Source organism: Schistocerca gregaria, chromosome 2 (genome assembly GCF_023897955.1).
Source record: "Schistocerca gregaria isolate iqSchGreg1 chromosome 2, iqSchGreg1.2, whole genome shotgun sequence".
In the NCBI taxonomy this organism is placed as follows: Eukaryota; Metazoa; Arthropoda; class Insecta; order Orthoptera; family Acrididae; genus Schistocerca; species Schistocerca gregaria.
This window is the reverse complement of record NC_064921.1, coordinates 92,456,980-92,475,056: the sequence shown is the minus strand read 5'-3', so window position 1 is coordinate 92,475,056 and position 18,077 is coordinate 92,456,980. Positions and strand designations below refer to the sequence as shown.

Here is an 18,077-nt window from a genome sequence, read left to right as displayed (position 1 = left end):
AACGGTTCAAATGGCTCTTAGCACTATGGGACTTAACATCTGAGGTCATTAGTCAGGCAGGATTCGAGCCTGCGACCACAGCAGCAGCGCGGTTCTGGACTGAAGCGCCTAGAACCGCTCGTCCACAGCGGCATTTGCATACAGGAATAGGATGAAGTATCACGTTATAGAGCCCTACAATCTTTGTGAGTAAGAGTATGCCTTAACACGTTACCCCTGACTATTATCAACAATGTTGATCCGGAATGAGAGTCCTTGGAACAGATCACACACGCAAGCCGTATCTGTGTTTGGCGACAAGGCGAAAGCGTAAGTTGGGGCGGGGTCAAATTAACCAGTCAACCTACTACGCCGGTGCTGCAAATACGTCACCAATCTGCAAGACCGGCCACGTGCCGACAGCTCGGAGCACGGGGATGATGCTTTCAGCTGCTCTCAGTGGGGTCAGTGTCCATGACTAAAGACCCGAACGAAACAGCGCAAGTGCGAAAGTATGAACAATCCCGACTGTTGTAACAGACAAGCGCTGCCCGGATTACCGTAACAGTAACACTTCTGACTCTATGATCACCTTCACTCTGGCTGACCAGATGTGAAGAACTTTGAGGTTCGCTTTGGCGGTCCAGAAGTGAGACACGACGGGTCTCTCCAGCTGTCCAGAAGCAAATGCCAGTACCTCCCCACTTCACCTTCACAACAAAATATTAGTGCCTTGTCCCCACTGCGTAGGAAGACTTTCAATCGTGGGAGGACACAGAAATAGCTACTAACCATACTCAGATTCTGCTGCTCCTATCCCATCCAACCCATTACAACAAACGTTCCTCCTATCGTACGTTGTCCCTCGAGATTCGGAGTGCGCTCTTTTGCGTCAGCACGAGTCAATCAGATGGCGTTTTTCGGTCTATGCTTGGGGAAATATAGGCCTGAAACTATATCTAGCCTTTGGGCGGCACTGTACCACGTGGGCGCCGTATTGTCAACCCCCTTGGACGCAGACATTACAACTCTCCGAACTGATGCAGACAAGGATGCCATCTGGACGTCGTCTGGTAGGCGTGCAGTGGACCCCAGTGCAGTAAGGCCACATCACAATGTCAGCCCTGACGTCGCCCACGTCCCAGGTAACCTGCACCTACCGCTGCAAAGAAAGCTAGGCACCCGCTGTGTTGCGACGAGCGAGAAGTTACTCTGCTCCTGTCGCTCATATAGCTTGCTACCACACATCGTCCCATGCCTAATAAAAAGTACGCCAGCCTTGTCATCCATTTTCTGTCTTCAGAAAATCAAAGCTCTCATTCCAGATTTCATTACTCCAGTGACCTTAATTCGCCGCCACCACTCGGGAACTTCACGAGAAAAAAATAATGTTTGGGCTGTGGGACGCTCAACTGTGCGGTCATCAGTGTGAAAAAAACTGAATCAAGGCAAGAAATGGAAGGGGACAACCCAGGAGAGCTTGGCGTCTTTCAACTTGTCGTAGCCTGGCACAAGGATTTGTGTGCCTTCCTCATAGAACGCTACCGCCTTCGTTGTCTCACAACCATGTGGTAATATGGTCTTCGAGATCGACGTTGTTGTTGAATTTTTAACCATCAAAGAACGTTTTCAGGTGCAGAAAAGTGGAACTCTATAGGGGCGACGTCAGAGCTGTACGAATAGCTGTCAAATAAGCTCCAGACTAAGTCGGTTGGTTGGTTGGTTGACTTTGGGGAGGGGGCCAAACAACGAGGTGTGTGAAATCTTATGGGACTTAACTGCTAAGGTCATGAGTCCCTAAGGTTACTCACTACTTAACCTAAATTAGCCTAAGGACAAACGCACACACAGCGATGCCCGAGGGAGGGCTCGAACCTCTGCCGGGACCAGCCGCACAGTCTATGACTGCAGCGCCTGGGACCGCTCGGCTAATCCCGCGCGGCAAAACAGCGAGGTCATCGGCCCCATAGCATTAGGGAAGGATTGGGGAGAGAAGTCAGCCGTGCCCTTTCAAAGGAACCATCCCGGCATTTGCCTGAAGCGATTTTAGTGAAATCACGGAAAACATAAATCAGGATGGCCGAACGCAGGTTCGAACCGTCGTCCTCCAGAATGTGAGTCCAGTGCGCTAACCACTGCGCCACCTCGCTCGGTCCAGACGAAGTACAGTGAGACTTGTTCGCAGGGTGAGTGATGTCGGATATTGACGTTAATCAAAATAGTACTCTACGTGAGCTTTCCTCGGCGCTCATTCTCATCTCAGAGTAAGCATTTTCAATGATTGTACGACTCGCAGTAACAAAAATGCATAATTAGGATGCCGCGTCTGTGCCAAAAGACTGTAAACTTGACTTTCCGAGGTGTCAAGAATTGATTAAGTTTAATCTTCACTGGTGATGCAGTGAGCCTCCATTTCATTGGTTGTTTCGACTAAGAGGTTGCATAACCGATCCGAGACTCATCCCTGGTCTCTGTCACTATCTTGCTTAAGAATTCATCCCCATCTTTATAGTAAAGCGCCAAAAAAAAAACTAACTGCACTGTCCAGACTTTTTTCATAATGTGTGTGTGTGTATTTTTGAATGTTGCTCTGTAAGGCTTTAGTCACCCAGCGATTGCACAGTTTTCGATAACTCACTTTTTCAGAAGCAATGTTATGAAGACGCGACCTTGAAACTTGTGTAAAAGTTTTAGAAAAGTCGGGTAGTGTATAAATAACGGTTCCCCTTTACGAGCCCTTCCTTAACCTTTGTATCTCAACAATTTCAAGCGACATAGCTAAAATTATGTTCTTCAGCAGGCATGGTACGAGGGAAAAATAATTAAAAAGGTCATTGCTTTCGAGTAACACTATTTTTATTGACAAATGTGAGTGTTGCAGTTCTTCTGCAACATTCCGATATCAAGCCATAATTTTTACATGTGAAAAACATAGCACTTCTGGGGTGCTAGTCGCTCTGAAATCTCTTCAAACAATTGTTGTTGCAACAGAATTCAACGCAACACTTCTCACATGCGGTTTGTGCATAACTTGGACGTTTCAGGAATTTTCATATAATCCTCTTGTTTGTCCCTATTGTCTAACGATCAACTTGGACCTGATGTAGAGGTTTTGATGGCACATATTGTGTGGGGCCATTATGTTTCTTTTCTTGAATATCCTGTTCCACTGAACACTTCGATTTTTGTATCGAAGTGGTCTTGTGTTTAGACTGCGCAATAATTCTGCGAAATAGTGTCAAAATTCAGCTAAAGTCATTGTTTTCCTTGAAAACACTTTCTCTTTTTACACACATTTATATAACTAACAAGAACATGGTCAAAAATACATACAGGTCATTTCTTGCTCCTCTTTATCTCCCCATAATACTGTCGGTCAGATCAACCCACCAGTATGTCGATTACATTCACCAACAATCAGTGGCCTGTAAATGGAAATGTACATTTCCTGAGATTTGTCATAACGCTGCAATTGTCATTCAGGCATTTCTCACGCAAATGTTAATGGCAGATTTGCTGTCTTACTATCCGTCCAAATAATCACAGAAACTTCTCCTTCAGTGACGTCCTTTTTCTGCATTTCATGCACAACTGGTATATTACAGTTCGGAATTGAGTTTCTTCTAAGAATACAAAGGGTAGGAATCCCCTTGGTTCACGTAACTTAACAAAGAAATTGAAATAATTATCAAAAAAAAGTGACAATTCTGATATCTTGGAATATCCCTTGCTAGGCATCTATCTATATTTGAGGAAGCTCCCATATGTGAATCTCTGTCTCTTACCAAGTTCTGTTTGCCTCTTTCAGCTTGTAATCAAAACCTGATACAGCATTATGTACAAACCCTCTTTTATAACCCTAAAGGTACGGTTTGTCTGGCATGCGCCGGCTCATGCTGTTACGGGGGTTTGCCGAACACATGTATTCACTAACAGCCAACTATTGCTCAAGGGGCCCTTTACCAAATGTTTTATTGAGTTTCTTTGTCAGAGATATTTTGAACCATCTGTTACAGATTGGGTCTGTAACAGGAAGCAAACTGCTATTATCTGTCTCTCATCTTGAGTGTCTTGCATGAAATAGTGGGTTTTTGAGGACCATATTCACGCAATGTTGCATTACTGCAATAAAGAAATAACTTTACTTATACACGTAAAATTACCCATTAAATACACCGGCAGCTCAGTCTCACTTAACACTTCTTTCCGATTTTTCCCCTCTTCAAAAACAACTGACTTCAGATATATGTATCCTTGGAAAACAAGTGAAGAATACTCGGAGCAGAGATATTAGGCGGAGTCTCTGAGAACCTAGAAAGGAAGAGGAAGTGTTGGAGCACTTCAACACTGAAAATTTCGTGCTCTAAGATTCGAGAAAAGTTATTTATGGAGACTTGAATGATATGTTGCTGAACTACAAAGTGGCGGTGCAAAGGCTTAATTAAACACGGACGTCCACTTCCTGCGTCGCCGTGTACAACACGTCCTTCTTTGAACTGGCGGACCCATCTCCTTACCGTTGAATCAGACGTCCAAGTTTCTCTGTAAACCTCGGAAATACGAGTACGTTGGTGACTATTGGATGGTTTAGGAGTCTTCACATTCAGTAAAAGCATTACATATCTCATCTCACAGGCAACGGTATTTTCAGTCAACTTTGCCATTCTAAACAAGCACCATATATCATTCAAAAGCACCCAGGGAACTCAAAATGAGGCCATCTCCTCCTTTACTCAACGCAACTACCGAGCATGCGTCGAACTGCGACTTTATCGCTGCTGCGGAAAGAAATACAAACGGAACTTACTTTCCGGACGTGCCTCGTATATTTAAAGTAACTTGCGATTTCAATTACTTCAAAGAGCGTTGTCTTTTTCTCCATTGCAGCTGGTGAACAGCGTCAGTTTTCTTTCTAGAGTAACTGAAAGACATACTACACTGCTTTCATCTCAAGCACAGATAACGTAGAATCGATTGCTCTTGTTCCATACATGTAGTAGGTGCTGAATGTTTATCAGTCACAAACCAACTCTGCTTCTTTACAGCTGGAATTCCCTGGAGTCAAAATCGAGTCTGTGGACGTCGACCGACTGGTGACGTTTTTCGAGAACTTCGATATCGAGGTGGACAACACGCTCAAAGTGTCCAGCGCCGAAGAAGCCGAGAAAGTGAAGATCTTCGCCCGCCAGCCACGCCTCAACCACAAGCCGTTCACGTACCGCATCAAGGTGTCCAGCGAGAAGCCGACCAAGGCCATCTTCCGTACCTTCTATGGACCACGCTACGACTCCTACGGCAACGAGATGACGGTGGATGAGGCTAGGCAGTACTTCGTTGAATTCGATCGCTTCGTATACGAAGGTAAGTGCACATTACACTTAGCCGCATGGGATTGCAAATACAGCAAAACTGAACAGCGGGTAGTAAACATCTTTATCCGTACAACTAATTTAAAGGGCCATCACTGATTATCAAGCGTCATATACAACTTATGGGCGCATTAGCATTTTCATTTGGCTTTAAACTAACAGCTTATCCTACATACATTATCCTACACACGTTAGATGTTGAATTTACTGTAGTAAAACCTTCGACGGTGCGTATTCTCTTTCTACGATATTTGGACATCCTTTCCAGAGAGTTTTTGTCATAATTTTACTAACCATTCGCCCAGTCCCATAATGTCTTAAACTGAATACATTACATATCTCCACATCCGGTTTTCACACCTTGTGCCCTTCCGAAAACAAATATAAATTCAAGGACTAAGGCGGCATACGTATTATCCTTCAGGCTCAGAATTGCGCGTTAAGGTTTCTTCATATACATGGTGTAAATTTTAAGTTGACAAACCAGAATAACTCGAAAAATAAGCTTCACACGAAAAAATGTGTAGAATCCAAAGTTGGTTATTTTCGAGGGGGACATCTGCCGGTGCTAAAATTAGCCCGCAACCCCAGGGGGTGGGGCGGGAAGAAACTTTAAAATTTCAAATGATAACCCCCATTTTTATTGCAGAATCAGATTCTACATTAAAAAACTACTTATATTTTGCCTTAAACATTTGTTTTGATTCTTCGTAGTTGGCGTTGTAATTCAACAAAATCCATGTTCTCATTTTTGCGTGGAAAGTGGTGACTGATAAATAAAATATACTTATTTACTTCGTAAATTTTGATTTACTAAAACTCTCCCTCTCTCCCCCATAGGGTGGTGTTTGAGAGAGATGAATTGGAGTTTCACGAGTGTTGACCCAAATATTAATTTTTTCCACTGACGGAAAAAACTACAAACAACGAAGGAATTATGGAACGGGACGGAAATAGGTTGATGTGATGTACATGTACGAACAAACAAACGATTACAATTTCAAAAAAAAAAATTGTAAAGATTTATTCAAGAGAAAGAGCTACACAAACTGAGCAAGTCAATAACGCATTGGTCCACCTCTGATCCAGTTATTCGGCTTGGCATTGGCTGCTAGAGTTGTTAAGTGTCTTCCTGATGGATACTGTACCAAATTCTGTCCAGATGTCTGAAGGGCCCTGCCCATAAGGCTTCAAACATTCTCAGATGGGGAAAGATCCGGTGACCATACTGGCAAAGGTAGTGTTTGGCACGTAAGAAGACAAGCAGTAGAAGCTCTCGCCGTGTGTGGGTGGGCATTATCTTGCTGAAATGTAAGTCCAGGATAGCTTGTAATTAAGAGCAACAAAACGAGGCGTTGAAAATCATCTGCGTACTGCTATGTTGTACGGGTGCCGCACATGACAACCAAAGAAAATAAATGGCATCGCAGGCCATCACACCTGGTTGTCGGACAGTATGGGAAGCGACAGTCAATTTGGTATCCTACCGCTGTCCGGGGCGTCTCTAGACATACGAGACAACCGACGTAGACAGGCCTTTTGTATAATCTTTGGGATAGTAGACATAAAAGTCTTCTCCGTGTCGTACAACGTCATAATGTAAACAACTATGTTGGAGGAATCAACGTTTCGGTCACGATTACAGTAGCCTTCTTCAAGGCTAATGGTTTCTCCATTATAGTTCTTTGTTTACATTATGACGCCGTATGATACTTATAAAACTTTTATGTCGACTGACTTTAGCCATGGAAACCTATGCACTTATATATTGGAAAGCACTTTTCAAAACTATTTTGAAGTACCTCTAAACGTGTATCTCGAACTAAATCTTCCATCGGAGTTAGTTCGTTATCTTCAAACAATGATGTAAGAGTAGGGTATCTTCCAACAATGATGTAAGAGTAGGGAATTCGAAAAAGTTATTCTTCAGTACTAGTAAATTAAAAAAAGTTTTCACCATACCGCGGTTAAGTGTCGGTTTATGTTTTGTGACTGTACCCTTGAATTTAGAAGTGGCTTCCTGGGTTAAAAATTGCTCTGTTGCTAACTGAAAATAGAATCAGGTGTAAGTCACACAGTCAAGTTAAGCTTAATATGACAGTTATAGAACTCAAGAATCAACTCGTTGTAATATGCTCATTTCGGTTCCAGAAGAAAGCTTCCTTCGTATCACGATGCCATTTACCCTAACGCCCAAGAAAGCGACAATATCAGCAATAAACGATGCACTGCGTAGTGATAACACACACTGGCACACCGCATAAGATGGCAACAGTTGCAAACCGGCATGAAAACTTTCGAATAACCACCGTCAAGTCCCCATCAGAAATTCGCCGATATCAAAACAAAAAGTATCATTCCCTGCCAAGGCAGCGACGACTAATTAAAGAAGTGGGAGGGGTAGGCAAGTTACAATCCGATCTTCCTGTGTCGTGCACACAGTCAAAAACATTCTGGGTGAATGTATTTTCTTCGTGATTATAGAGGTGCTACTTTTATTAATCAGGTTTTTTCACTGCCATTTCGCTTTAAAAATAATGTAATGGAAGAGAATAATTTTACTTATATTAATGCGTGTTTTGTCTGCTTGTATGCGACCACTTGAAATGTACTTGCGTACCACCAGTGGAACGTGTACCACTGTCTGGGAATCCCTGATGTGGTACTTATTTTAAAAGAGAAAAAACACATTTTCACCATTACTAAATCTATATTTCCGAAAGGTCTCGCAAAGAGACCTACGAAGGGCAAGTAACGTCTAAGGATGTAAGGGTGGAGAAACAGGGTGGGGGGGGGGGGGGGGAAGGCAAACGCTATGTCGCTTGTGTTTTTCGAACCGGCATAGCTCGTGACACTTCATTCAGGCACCCACCCGAGATAACATGCCTCGTTTTTCCAACCAAGAAACTGTGTCTAGACGGTTTCGAATGTTGACTGGACATCTTTAATCACACAAAGGCAGTAACATGCGTTTCAGGTAGGGCTGGCCAGATGTACCGGTTTCAGATTAAAGAAGCAGGTGTCGCGCAAAATGTTTCCGGGACGGCAGTTTGTCCCGGATTGTGGAGAAATATTCTCATACTATCTATGTTTTCTCTAAATTCATGCGTGGATCCGTATTTCAACTCCAGCTGTTAAGCTAAATACAGGAAGTTTTTATTATCGCAGCTGACTTTAAAAAAGTCCATTAAGGAGTATTATTGCTAAGTCAGTTTCCATTGTTGTTCCTTATCTCATTTCACTTTAAGCTCTGCACCAATGTGGTTCTTAGTTTGTCTGAGTCGTACCGCGCTTAATTTGTTATTAATGAGTTCCATTGTTCAAATGCATGCAAAATTTCAAAAAGAAGTGTTCATTCAAAGAAAAACATTCAGTAAATGGTTCTTCATAAAACGAGGTAAAAGTGATTATGAAGCAGAATGACTAATTTGTGTTACGTTTACATTGTACGTGGGGGAAAAGCTGACATTACGACTTATTTAGCTAGCGTAAAGCATGAATCAAATGTGTACTCTGCAAGCACTTCAAAAAAAATCGACAGTTATTTTGTTACAAATTCATTTTGCCAGGGCAACTTAGAAACAGCAACGGAATTAGCAACGTGTTATCGCACCATTAAACACTACATGTCTTTGAAACCAGTGGGCGGTGGTTGCAGACTAAGCTTCACACTGCTTAATGATTCCGAAAAAAAAAGTGGTGTTAGGCAGAACAAAAGCAACAGCAACCGTGAAATCAATGACAGCGTGCGACGCTGTCAAACAGATTTGCAATTATCCTTCAAAGATCGATTATTTTGTTATAACTACAGATGGTAATAAGCACAAAGACGAGAAAATGCGCTGAAGAACCAAAGAAACTGGAACACCTGCCTAATATCGCGCAGCGGCCCTCAGGCACACAGACGTGCCGCAACACGACGTGGCATGGACTCTACTAATGTCTGAAGTAGTGCTGGAGCGAACTGACACCATGAATCCTGCAAGACTGCCCATAAATCCGTAGGAGTAAACGGGATGGAGATCTCTTCTGAATAGCACTTTGCAAGGCATCCAAGATATGCTGCATGTCTGGGGAGTTTGGTGGCCAGTGAAAGTCTTTAAACTCAGAACAGTGTTCCTGGAGCCATTCTGTAGCAATTCTAGACGTGTGGGGTGTCGCATTGTCCTACTGAAATTGTGCAAGTCCGTCGGAATGCACAATGGACATGAATGGACGCAGGTGATCACATAGGATGCTTACGTACGTGTCACCTGTTACATTTGTATCTAGACACAGCGGGGGGTCCAACATCACTCCACCTGCACATGCCCCACACCATTACAAAGCTTCCACCAGATTGAACAGTCCCCTGCTGACATGCAGGATCCACGGATTCATGATGTTTGCTCCGTACCCGTACACATCCTTTCGCTCAGTACAATATGAAAGGAAACTCGTCCGACCAGACAACATGTTCCAGTCATCAACAGTCCAATGTCAGTTCTGACGGGGCCCACGCGAGGCGTCACACTTAGTGTGCTGCAGTCATCAAGGGTAGCCGAGTGGGCCTTCGGCTCCGAAAGCCCATATCGATGATGTTTCGTTCAAGGTGCGCACGCTGACACTCGCTGATGGCTCAGCATTGATATCTGCAGCAATTTGCGGAATGGTTGGACTTGTGTCACGCTGAACTATTCTCTTCAGTCGTCGTTGGTCCCGTTCTTGCGGAATCCTTTTCCGGCCACTGCGATGTCGGAGATCTGACGTTTTACCGGATTCCTGATATTCAAGGTACACTCGTGAAATGGTCGTAGGGAAAATTCTCACTTCATTGCTAAATCAGAGGTACTGTGCCCCATTCCACGTTCAAACTCTCTTAAATCTTTGATAACCTGCCGTGGTAGCAGCAGTAATCGATTCAAAAACGCCGGCCGCGGTGGTCTCGCGGTTCTAGGCGCGCAGTCCGGAACCGTGCGACTGCTACGGTCGCAGGTTCGAATCCTGCCTCGGGCATGGATGTGTGTGATGTACTTAGGTTAGTTAGGTTTAAGTAGTTCTAAGTTCTAGGGGACTAATGACCACAGCAGTTGAGTCCCATAGTGCTCAGAGCCATTTGAACCATTTGATTCAAAAACTGTTGTTTTATATAGGGGTTGTCGTCCGCAGCGCCGTATTCTACCTGTTTACGTACTCTGTATTTGAATACGTATGCCTACGCCAGTTTCTTCTTCCATTAACAAATTCACTCTGTTTCAGCTTTAGAGAAGTGTCCAGGTTTGTCCCGGTTTCTGTTTCCAAAATTAAGTCCATTTTCAGTCAGTTTAAGACAAACGACCCAGTTTCCCAGACAGAAATTATGGCTTGGTTCAAATGGCTCTGAGCGCTATGGGACTTAAGATCTATGGTCATCAGTCCCCTAGAACTTAGAACTATTTAAACCTAACTAACCTAAGGACATCACACAACACCCAGCCATCACGAGGCAGAGAAAATCCCTGACCCCGCCGGGAATCGAACCCGGGAACCCGGGCGTGGGAAGCGAGAACGCTACCACACTACCACGAGATGCGGGCAGAAATTATGGATACATACATACATACCTACATTAATACTTGTTCCGTAGATCATGAACACGACATTCCGTAATGATGTAGAACGTGTCACTTTAACATAAGTTTTCTTTGCACAACATAATTAATTAATTAATTTTTTTAGTTACTACTTCATATCTAAGAATTCGTCTATTGAGTAGAAGTTGTCATTCACAAATTCTTTTAATTTGCTTTTAAATATTGGTTGGCTTTCTGTCAGAATTTTAATACTATTTGGCAAATGACCAAAGATTTGAGTGGTAGCATAATCCACCCCTTTCTGTGCCATAGTGAGATTTAATACAGAATAGTGAATATCATCTTTTCTTCTAGTGTTGTAGCTATGCACTTGGCTGTTATTTTTGAATTGGGATGGGTTAGTAATGACAAATTTCGTAAGTGAATATTTGTAGTGCGAAGGTACTGTGAATATCCCGAGTTCCTTAAATAAATGTCTGCAAGGTGATCTGGGGTGGGCTCCAGCTGTTATTCTGGTTACACGCTTTTGTGCAATGAATACTCCCTCTCTTAATGACGAATTGTCCCAAAATATGATGCCATATGAAAGCAGTGAATGAAAATAGGCATAGTAGGCTAATTTACTGATATGTTTATCACTAAAATTTGCAGTAACCCTAATAGCATAAGTAGCTGAACCTAACTGTTTCAGCAGATCATCGATGTATTTCTTCCAATTCAATTTTTCATCAATGCACACACCCAGAAGTCTTGAGTATTCTACCTTAGCAACAGACATCCGTTCATAGTCTATATTTATCAATGGTGTTATGCCATTTACTGTACAGAATTGTATAAATTTAGTGAGAGTCCATTTGCAGAGAACCACTTAATAATTTTCTGAAACACATTATCTGCAATTTCCTGAGCTGATTCTTGCTTATTGGGTGAGATTACTATACTTGTATCATCAGCAAAAAGAACTAAGTTTGCATCTCCATGAATATAGAGTGGCAAGTCGTTAATATATAGGGTGTTACAAAAAGATACGGACATACTTTCAGGAAATATTCCTCACACACAAAGGAAATAAAATATGTTATGTGGACATGTGTCCGGAAACGCTTACTGTCCATGTTAGAGCTCATTTTATTACTTCTCTTCAAATCACATTAATCATGGAATGGAAACACACAGCAACAGAACGTACCAGCGTGACTTCAAACACTTTGTTACAGGAAATGTTCAAAATGTCCTCCGTTAGCGAGGATACATGCATTCACCCTCCATCGCATGGAATCCCTGATGCGCTGATGCAGCCCTGGAGAATGGTGTATTGTATCACAGCCGTCCACAATACGAGCACGAAGAGTCTTTACATTTGGTACCGGGGTTGCGTAGACAAGAGCTTTCAAATGCCCCCATAAATGAAAGTCAAGAGGGTTGAGGTCAGGAGAGCGTGGAGGCCATGGAATTGGTCCGCCTCTACCAATCCATCGTGCATGAACGACATGTTGTGTCGTACTTGTAAAGGCACATGTTCTAGCAGAACAGGTAGAGTATCCCGTACGAAATCATGATAACGTGCTCCATTGAGCGTAGGTGGAAGAACATGGGACCCAATCAAGACATCACCAACAATGCCTGCCCAAACGTTCACAGAAAGTATGTGTTGATGACGTGATTGCACAATTGCGTGCGGATTCTCGTCAGCCGACACATGTTGATTGTGAAAATTTACAATCTGATCACGTTGAATGAAGCCTCCTCCGTAAAGAGAACATTTGCACTGAACTGAGGATTGACACATTGTTGGATGAACCATTCGCAGACGAGTACCCGTGGAGGCCAATCACCTGCTGATAGTGCCTGCACACGCTGTACATGGTACGGAAACAACTGGTTCTCCCGTAGCACTCTCCATACAGTGGCGTGGTCAACGTTACCTTGTACAGCAGCAACTTATCTGACGCTGACATTGGCGTTATCGTCAACTGCACGAAGAATTGCCTCGTCCATTGCAGGTGTCCTCGTTGTTCTAGGTCTTCCCCAGTCGCGAGTTATAGGCTGGAATGTTCCGTGCTCCCTAAGACGCCGATCAATTGCTTCGAACGTCTTACTGTCGGGACTCCTTCGATCTGGAAATCTGTCTGTCTGGATACAAACGTCTAGCGCCACGGCTATTACCCCGTGCTAATCCATACATCAAATGGGTATCTGCATTTGTAAACATTACACTGACTGCAAAACCACGTTCGTGATGAACACTAACCTGTTGATGCTACGTGCTGATGTGCTTGATGCTAGTACTGTAGAGCAATGAGTGGCATGTCAACACAAGCACCGAAGTCAACATTACCTTCCTTCAATTGGGCCAACTGGCGGTGAATCGAGCAAGTACAGTTCTTACTTACGAATATAAAATGAGCTCTAACATGGAAATTAAGCGTTTCCGGACACATGTCCACATTACATTTTTTCTTTATTTGTGTGTGAGGAATGTTTCCTGAAAGTTTGGCCGTACCTTTTTGTAACACCCTGTATATTAAGAACAATAAGAGACCCAAGACTGAACCCTGTGGGACACCATTCTTGATACCTCCCCAGTTAGAGGACTCTGCTGGTTTTTGTAGACTCTCTGTACTGCTAATTTCAACCTTCTGCATTCTTCCAGTTAAGTATGAATTAAACCATTTGTGCACTGTCCCATATCACAATACTTAAACTTATCTAGAAGAATTTCACAATCAAATGCCCTAGTTTCAAGAGAAACAGTAATTACGTTTCGCTTGTTCCGCTGTGCAGTGCAAGCCGGGGAGAACGAGATCTCGCGCAGCTCTCGCGACTTCCCGAGCGCGCGGCCCTCACCGCTGTCGACGAGCGAGCTGGAGTCGGCCGTGAACGAGGCCCTGCAGGGCAAGCAGCCCTTCAGCCCGGCCGCCGCGGCCCGCCGGGGATTCCCCGAGCGGCTGGTGCTGCCGCGCGGTTCCCGCCAAGGCCTGCCGCTGCGCTTCTACGTCATCGCCAGCTACCTGCCCTCGAACGCCACCGCCGCCTCCGCGGACGCGCAGTCGCTCGTCGCCGGCTACTGGACCGCCGAGCTCGCAGATGGCCGTCCGGTCGCCTTCCCTTTCGACCGCCGCATCCCGCACTACTACGACCTGCCCAACACATACATCGGGGACGTTGTCGTCTACCACAAGACCATTGACGAGATCAATCGACCAGCTGTCTAGTCATGTATTCACCAGTCACTGCCAATTCCTAGTGCCAAATAAATGTTCGTTGTTTTACGTAACAGTGTTTCATTTCATGATGACATGTTCGTCTACAATGCATTGCATGAGCTATGACCTCATGTGGGGCTTGCTTCTCCCTAACAAGAATTTTGACACCACCGTTCACAGTATTCAAATGCGTCCACAGCACTGGCGGACCAGACTGAGCCGACCCAGGTTTCACTGTGCACGGCAGCTTGAAAAATCTGAAAACTGATACATTTCGTTACACACTTCCCTCTGCAGCTCAGATTCTTACACACACAAGAGCGTAGCACTCGACACAGGAGCAATCATTTCAAATCTTCTGAACAGAAGAAACTACGAGGGTCAGTCAAAAAGTAATGCCTCCTTTTTTTTTTTCTACGTTTAATTGTCAGGAAATTTAAATGCAATTACATAGGTTGAAAACCACAACATTGAGGATCATTTTGTCATTTTTCAATGTAATCTCCGCCCATCTCTACAGTTTTGGTCCATCTTTGAACAAGGGCATGTATCCCAGCATGGTAAAAATCACAGCTCTGCTTCCTAAGCCATTGACGCACGGATGTTTTGACGGCCTCCTCATCTTCAAAATGAATCCCACGATGAGCTTCTTTTAGTGGCCCGAACAGATGGAAGTCTGATGGTGCCAGGTCAGGGCTGTATGGGGGATGAGGCAAAACTTCCCATCCAATTTTGACAATCTCGTCAGAGGTGTGACGACTGGTGTGTGGTCTTGCATTGTCATGCAAAAGAAGAACATCTGCCATTGATTTTGTTGGGCGAACTCGCTGAAGACGTGCTTTAAGTTTTTTGAGGGTTGTGACGTATTGAACAGAATTTATTGTGCATCCCTGCTCCAAAAAATCAACCAGAATCACACCCTCTGTATCCCAGAAAACTGTTGCCATAACCTTCCCTGCCGATCGCACAGTTTTGAATTTTTTCTTCCTCGGCGAGCTTGTGTGACGCCACTCCATTGACTGCCTCTTTGATTCGGGTTCAAAAAAATGCACCCATGTTTTGTCCCCGGTCACAATTTTTTTCAGAAACTCATCTCCCTCCAAACGGAAGCGCTGCAAGTGTTGGGAAACTATTGTTTTCCTTGCCTCTTTATTCTGATCGGGTAACATTCTTGGAACCCACCGTGCACAAACTTTTGAGTACCCCAATTGTTTAATAATCGTGATCACACTGCCTTTACTAAGAGAAATAATGCGACACACTTCATCTGCAGTCACCCGACGGTCACCACGAATGATGTCATCAACTTGCTGAGTGTTGTGTGGAGTCACTGCACTCACCGGCCTGCCGCTCCGCTTTTCGTCAGTCAACGGTGTTTGTCCTTCAGCTTCCTTACAACGACGAACCCATTGTCTAACAGTGCTGACATCCACTGTCACAACACCATACACCTTCTTCAGTCTTTCATGAATGCGTATGGGCGTTTCACCTTCTGCATTCAAGAATTCAATCACACAACGCTGTCTCAAACGAACATCGATGTCGGCCATCTTACAAACTTCTGCTGTGCTGCCACCTGTTGACACAGAAAGTTACTACTGCAGTGGATTGCAGAAGAAGGTTTGAGGAATGGCGCCAAATTCAAATTTTTCACTTAACTTAATTTTTTTAAGTAGAAAAAAAAATGGGAGGCATTACTTTTTGACTGCCCCTCGTAGCTGTAACTGAAGTATCTGTGCTACCAGAATAGAAACGCAGGAAACAAGTCCGAAACAGTTTATTGGACTCACCAAAACGAAACAATAACACAATCTCCAAAAGAACAACAAACTTGAACCCAACTGCAGACCATCACAAATAGAAAACAACAAATAATAATAGAAAAGACCCAACTCGTCACGGAGAGAGATCACAATGAAATAATTCTGCAATGTCTGGAGGTTCGTTGAATACACCACGTCCATCCGTAAGAGACGGTCTAGCTAGAAGAGGCGTCTGGCCGTGGCTGACGGGGTGGCAGCTCGGTACACCTCCAAGCAGTGCGTTCAACTGTCCTTTGGCGGCAGTGCGCCGCCCTATAAAGCTCATTTGGCGGATGTATCTGCTGGAACTATTTGCGATCACGTGCCTGGCGTAGTTTCTGGGCTAGCTGCGACCTCTGGTGAAGCTGTTCTGCAGTCTCTTCAAACGGTTACTGGTCCTTGGTGGTCGTTGGTGGAGACCTTGTGTTGTGTTGTGTTGTGTTGTGGTCGCCAGTAAATATTTGTGTTGACAACACAGACGACCTATGTTTTCCTGGTGAATATACGCCCTGTGATGCAGGCATTCCGTGTTGGCTGGACGTGAATGGGGATGCCGATGCAGTAGGTGCTACGATGTCTCAAGTGGACCGCCACAGCAGTAATAGTACTTCATAATCTTCTTCACTGCGATTAAGCGCAAGTACCTGGTTTGCATTCCAAATCTCTCTGATCATGAAAGCATGATACAAAGTGCAATGTGGCCTTGACACACACGCACACATACCACATTGTCCCAGAGATACATTAAATTAGTGTGAACCAACAACCACCTCACACTTCCGATTCCTTAGGGGAATCTAATTCCCATATGTACATTTATCCACTGATCTGCAGATCAGGAAGTTTCTGATACCCCTGTGAGTACGCAGCAGCTAACGACGCCAGGCTCCTGACTCAGTTATGGCACTTCACTTCCAGAGGGAACCTCCATGAGATCTACCACTCCAGCACCTAATCCTCTCTCTCCTCTAAATCTTTCTGCTCCTAACTGCAGAAAATTTACATCATAATCATGATTTTATGTAGGTTTCTTTATATATAAACATTATAGTCAACCATGAAACATATATACAGAGTGAGTCACTAACTATCGCCACCAAGAATAGCTCCTAAAGAATGATAGTAGTTGAAAATTTTGTGGGACAAATGTTACATGGAACAATGGGGCCATAATATGACGTTGGTTGTTTGTTGGTAGGTGGGGTCGCGTCAGAGATATGAAGCTCAACTTTTCTTTTGTTTTTTTTAAATGGGATGCTTTAGTTTGGTACTTATTTTCTGATAGCGGCTTTCGAGACGAATCCAATGATGTGTAACAGTAAGGCCTCTTAAGTTCAACGGTCAAAAAGGTGGGATGAACGTCCATTTACAGAAGGTGTTCGAAGTGATGACCATTTGTATCAATGCAGTACTGCAATCTTCTAATCATGGATTGAGTGGTATTCCTCATCACTTTGGCACTTAACGAAGCTCATGCTGTGACAATTATCTCGCGTATATCGTACAAATAGTAAATATTCGCCGAATACGGTGAATGCATCTAACGTGCCATTCACATGTAAACGCCATTTCGTAATACAACACTAATAGGAACGGTAAGGTTAATATCGTCGAATCAAGCGAATGTGAATGATGTAGTCCTTCGAAGAATAAGTCGGTATTCTTCTCATTTACGGAGAATGCCAAGGAAATTCAGTAAGAGCTAGAGACTTATACGCTGAAAGATATTCTGAACGTACTCGCCCTGAAAGTCGTACGTTTAAATATGTGTATGGTAAATTGAGAACAACTGGATCTTTAACGCATCGGAAACATATCCGCCAAACGAAAGTTACTAACGAGGAAACGGAAAATGGCACTCTTGCCACTGTGGTTCGGGATCCTTGTGTTAGTTCGCGTCAAATCGCAAGGGAATCTGGCATAAGCCAGAGTAGTGTTGTTCGTGTTCTGCATCGTCACAAATATCATCCTTACCATATCACTCTCCACCAAGAATTGATTGGTATGGATTGTATGCGTCACATTGAATTCTGAGAAATGACGCATTTATTAATTTGCTTTTGTTTACTAACGAAGCTATATTCACGAACCATCGAAATATTAATTTGCAAAACATGCATTATTGGGCAACTGAAAATCCATGTTGGCTGCGGCAAGTGGTCGGTCAAT

The 18,077-nt window shown here is 43.8% G+C and overlaps 1 protein-coding gene across 2 annotated transcripts in view; it reads left to right on the top strand.

Annotated features, from left to right (window-relative positions):
* The window catches only part of LOC126336408 (hexamerin-like), a 47,452-nt gene extending 33,280 nt beyond the window's left edge, over positions 1-14,172 (top strand). For both annotated transcript variants that reach the window (XM_050000100.1, XM_050000099.1), the window contains 2 exons: positions 5,025-5,340; positions 13,685-14,172. In XM_050000100.1, the coding sequence (XP_049856057.1) occupies positions 5,025-5,340; positions 13,685-14,115 (747 nt within the window). In that variant the 3' untranslated portion in view covers positions 14,116-14,172. The remainder of the gene's footprint in view (positions 1-5,024; positions 5,341-13,684) is intronic.
* Positions 14,173-18,077: the final 3,905 nt, after the last annotated feature.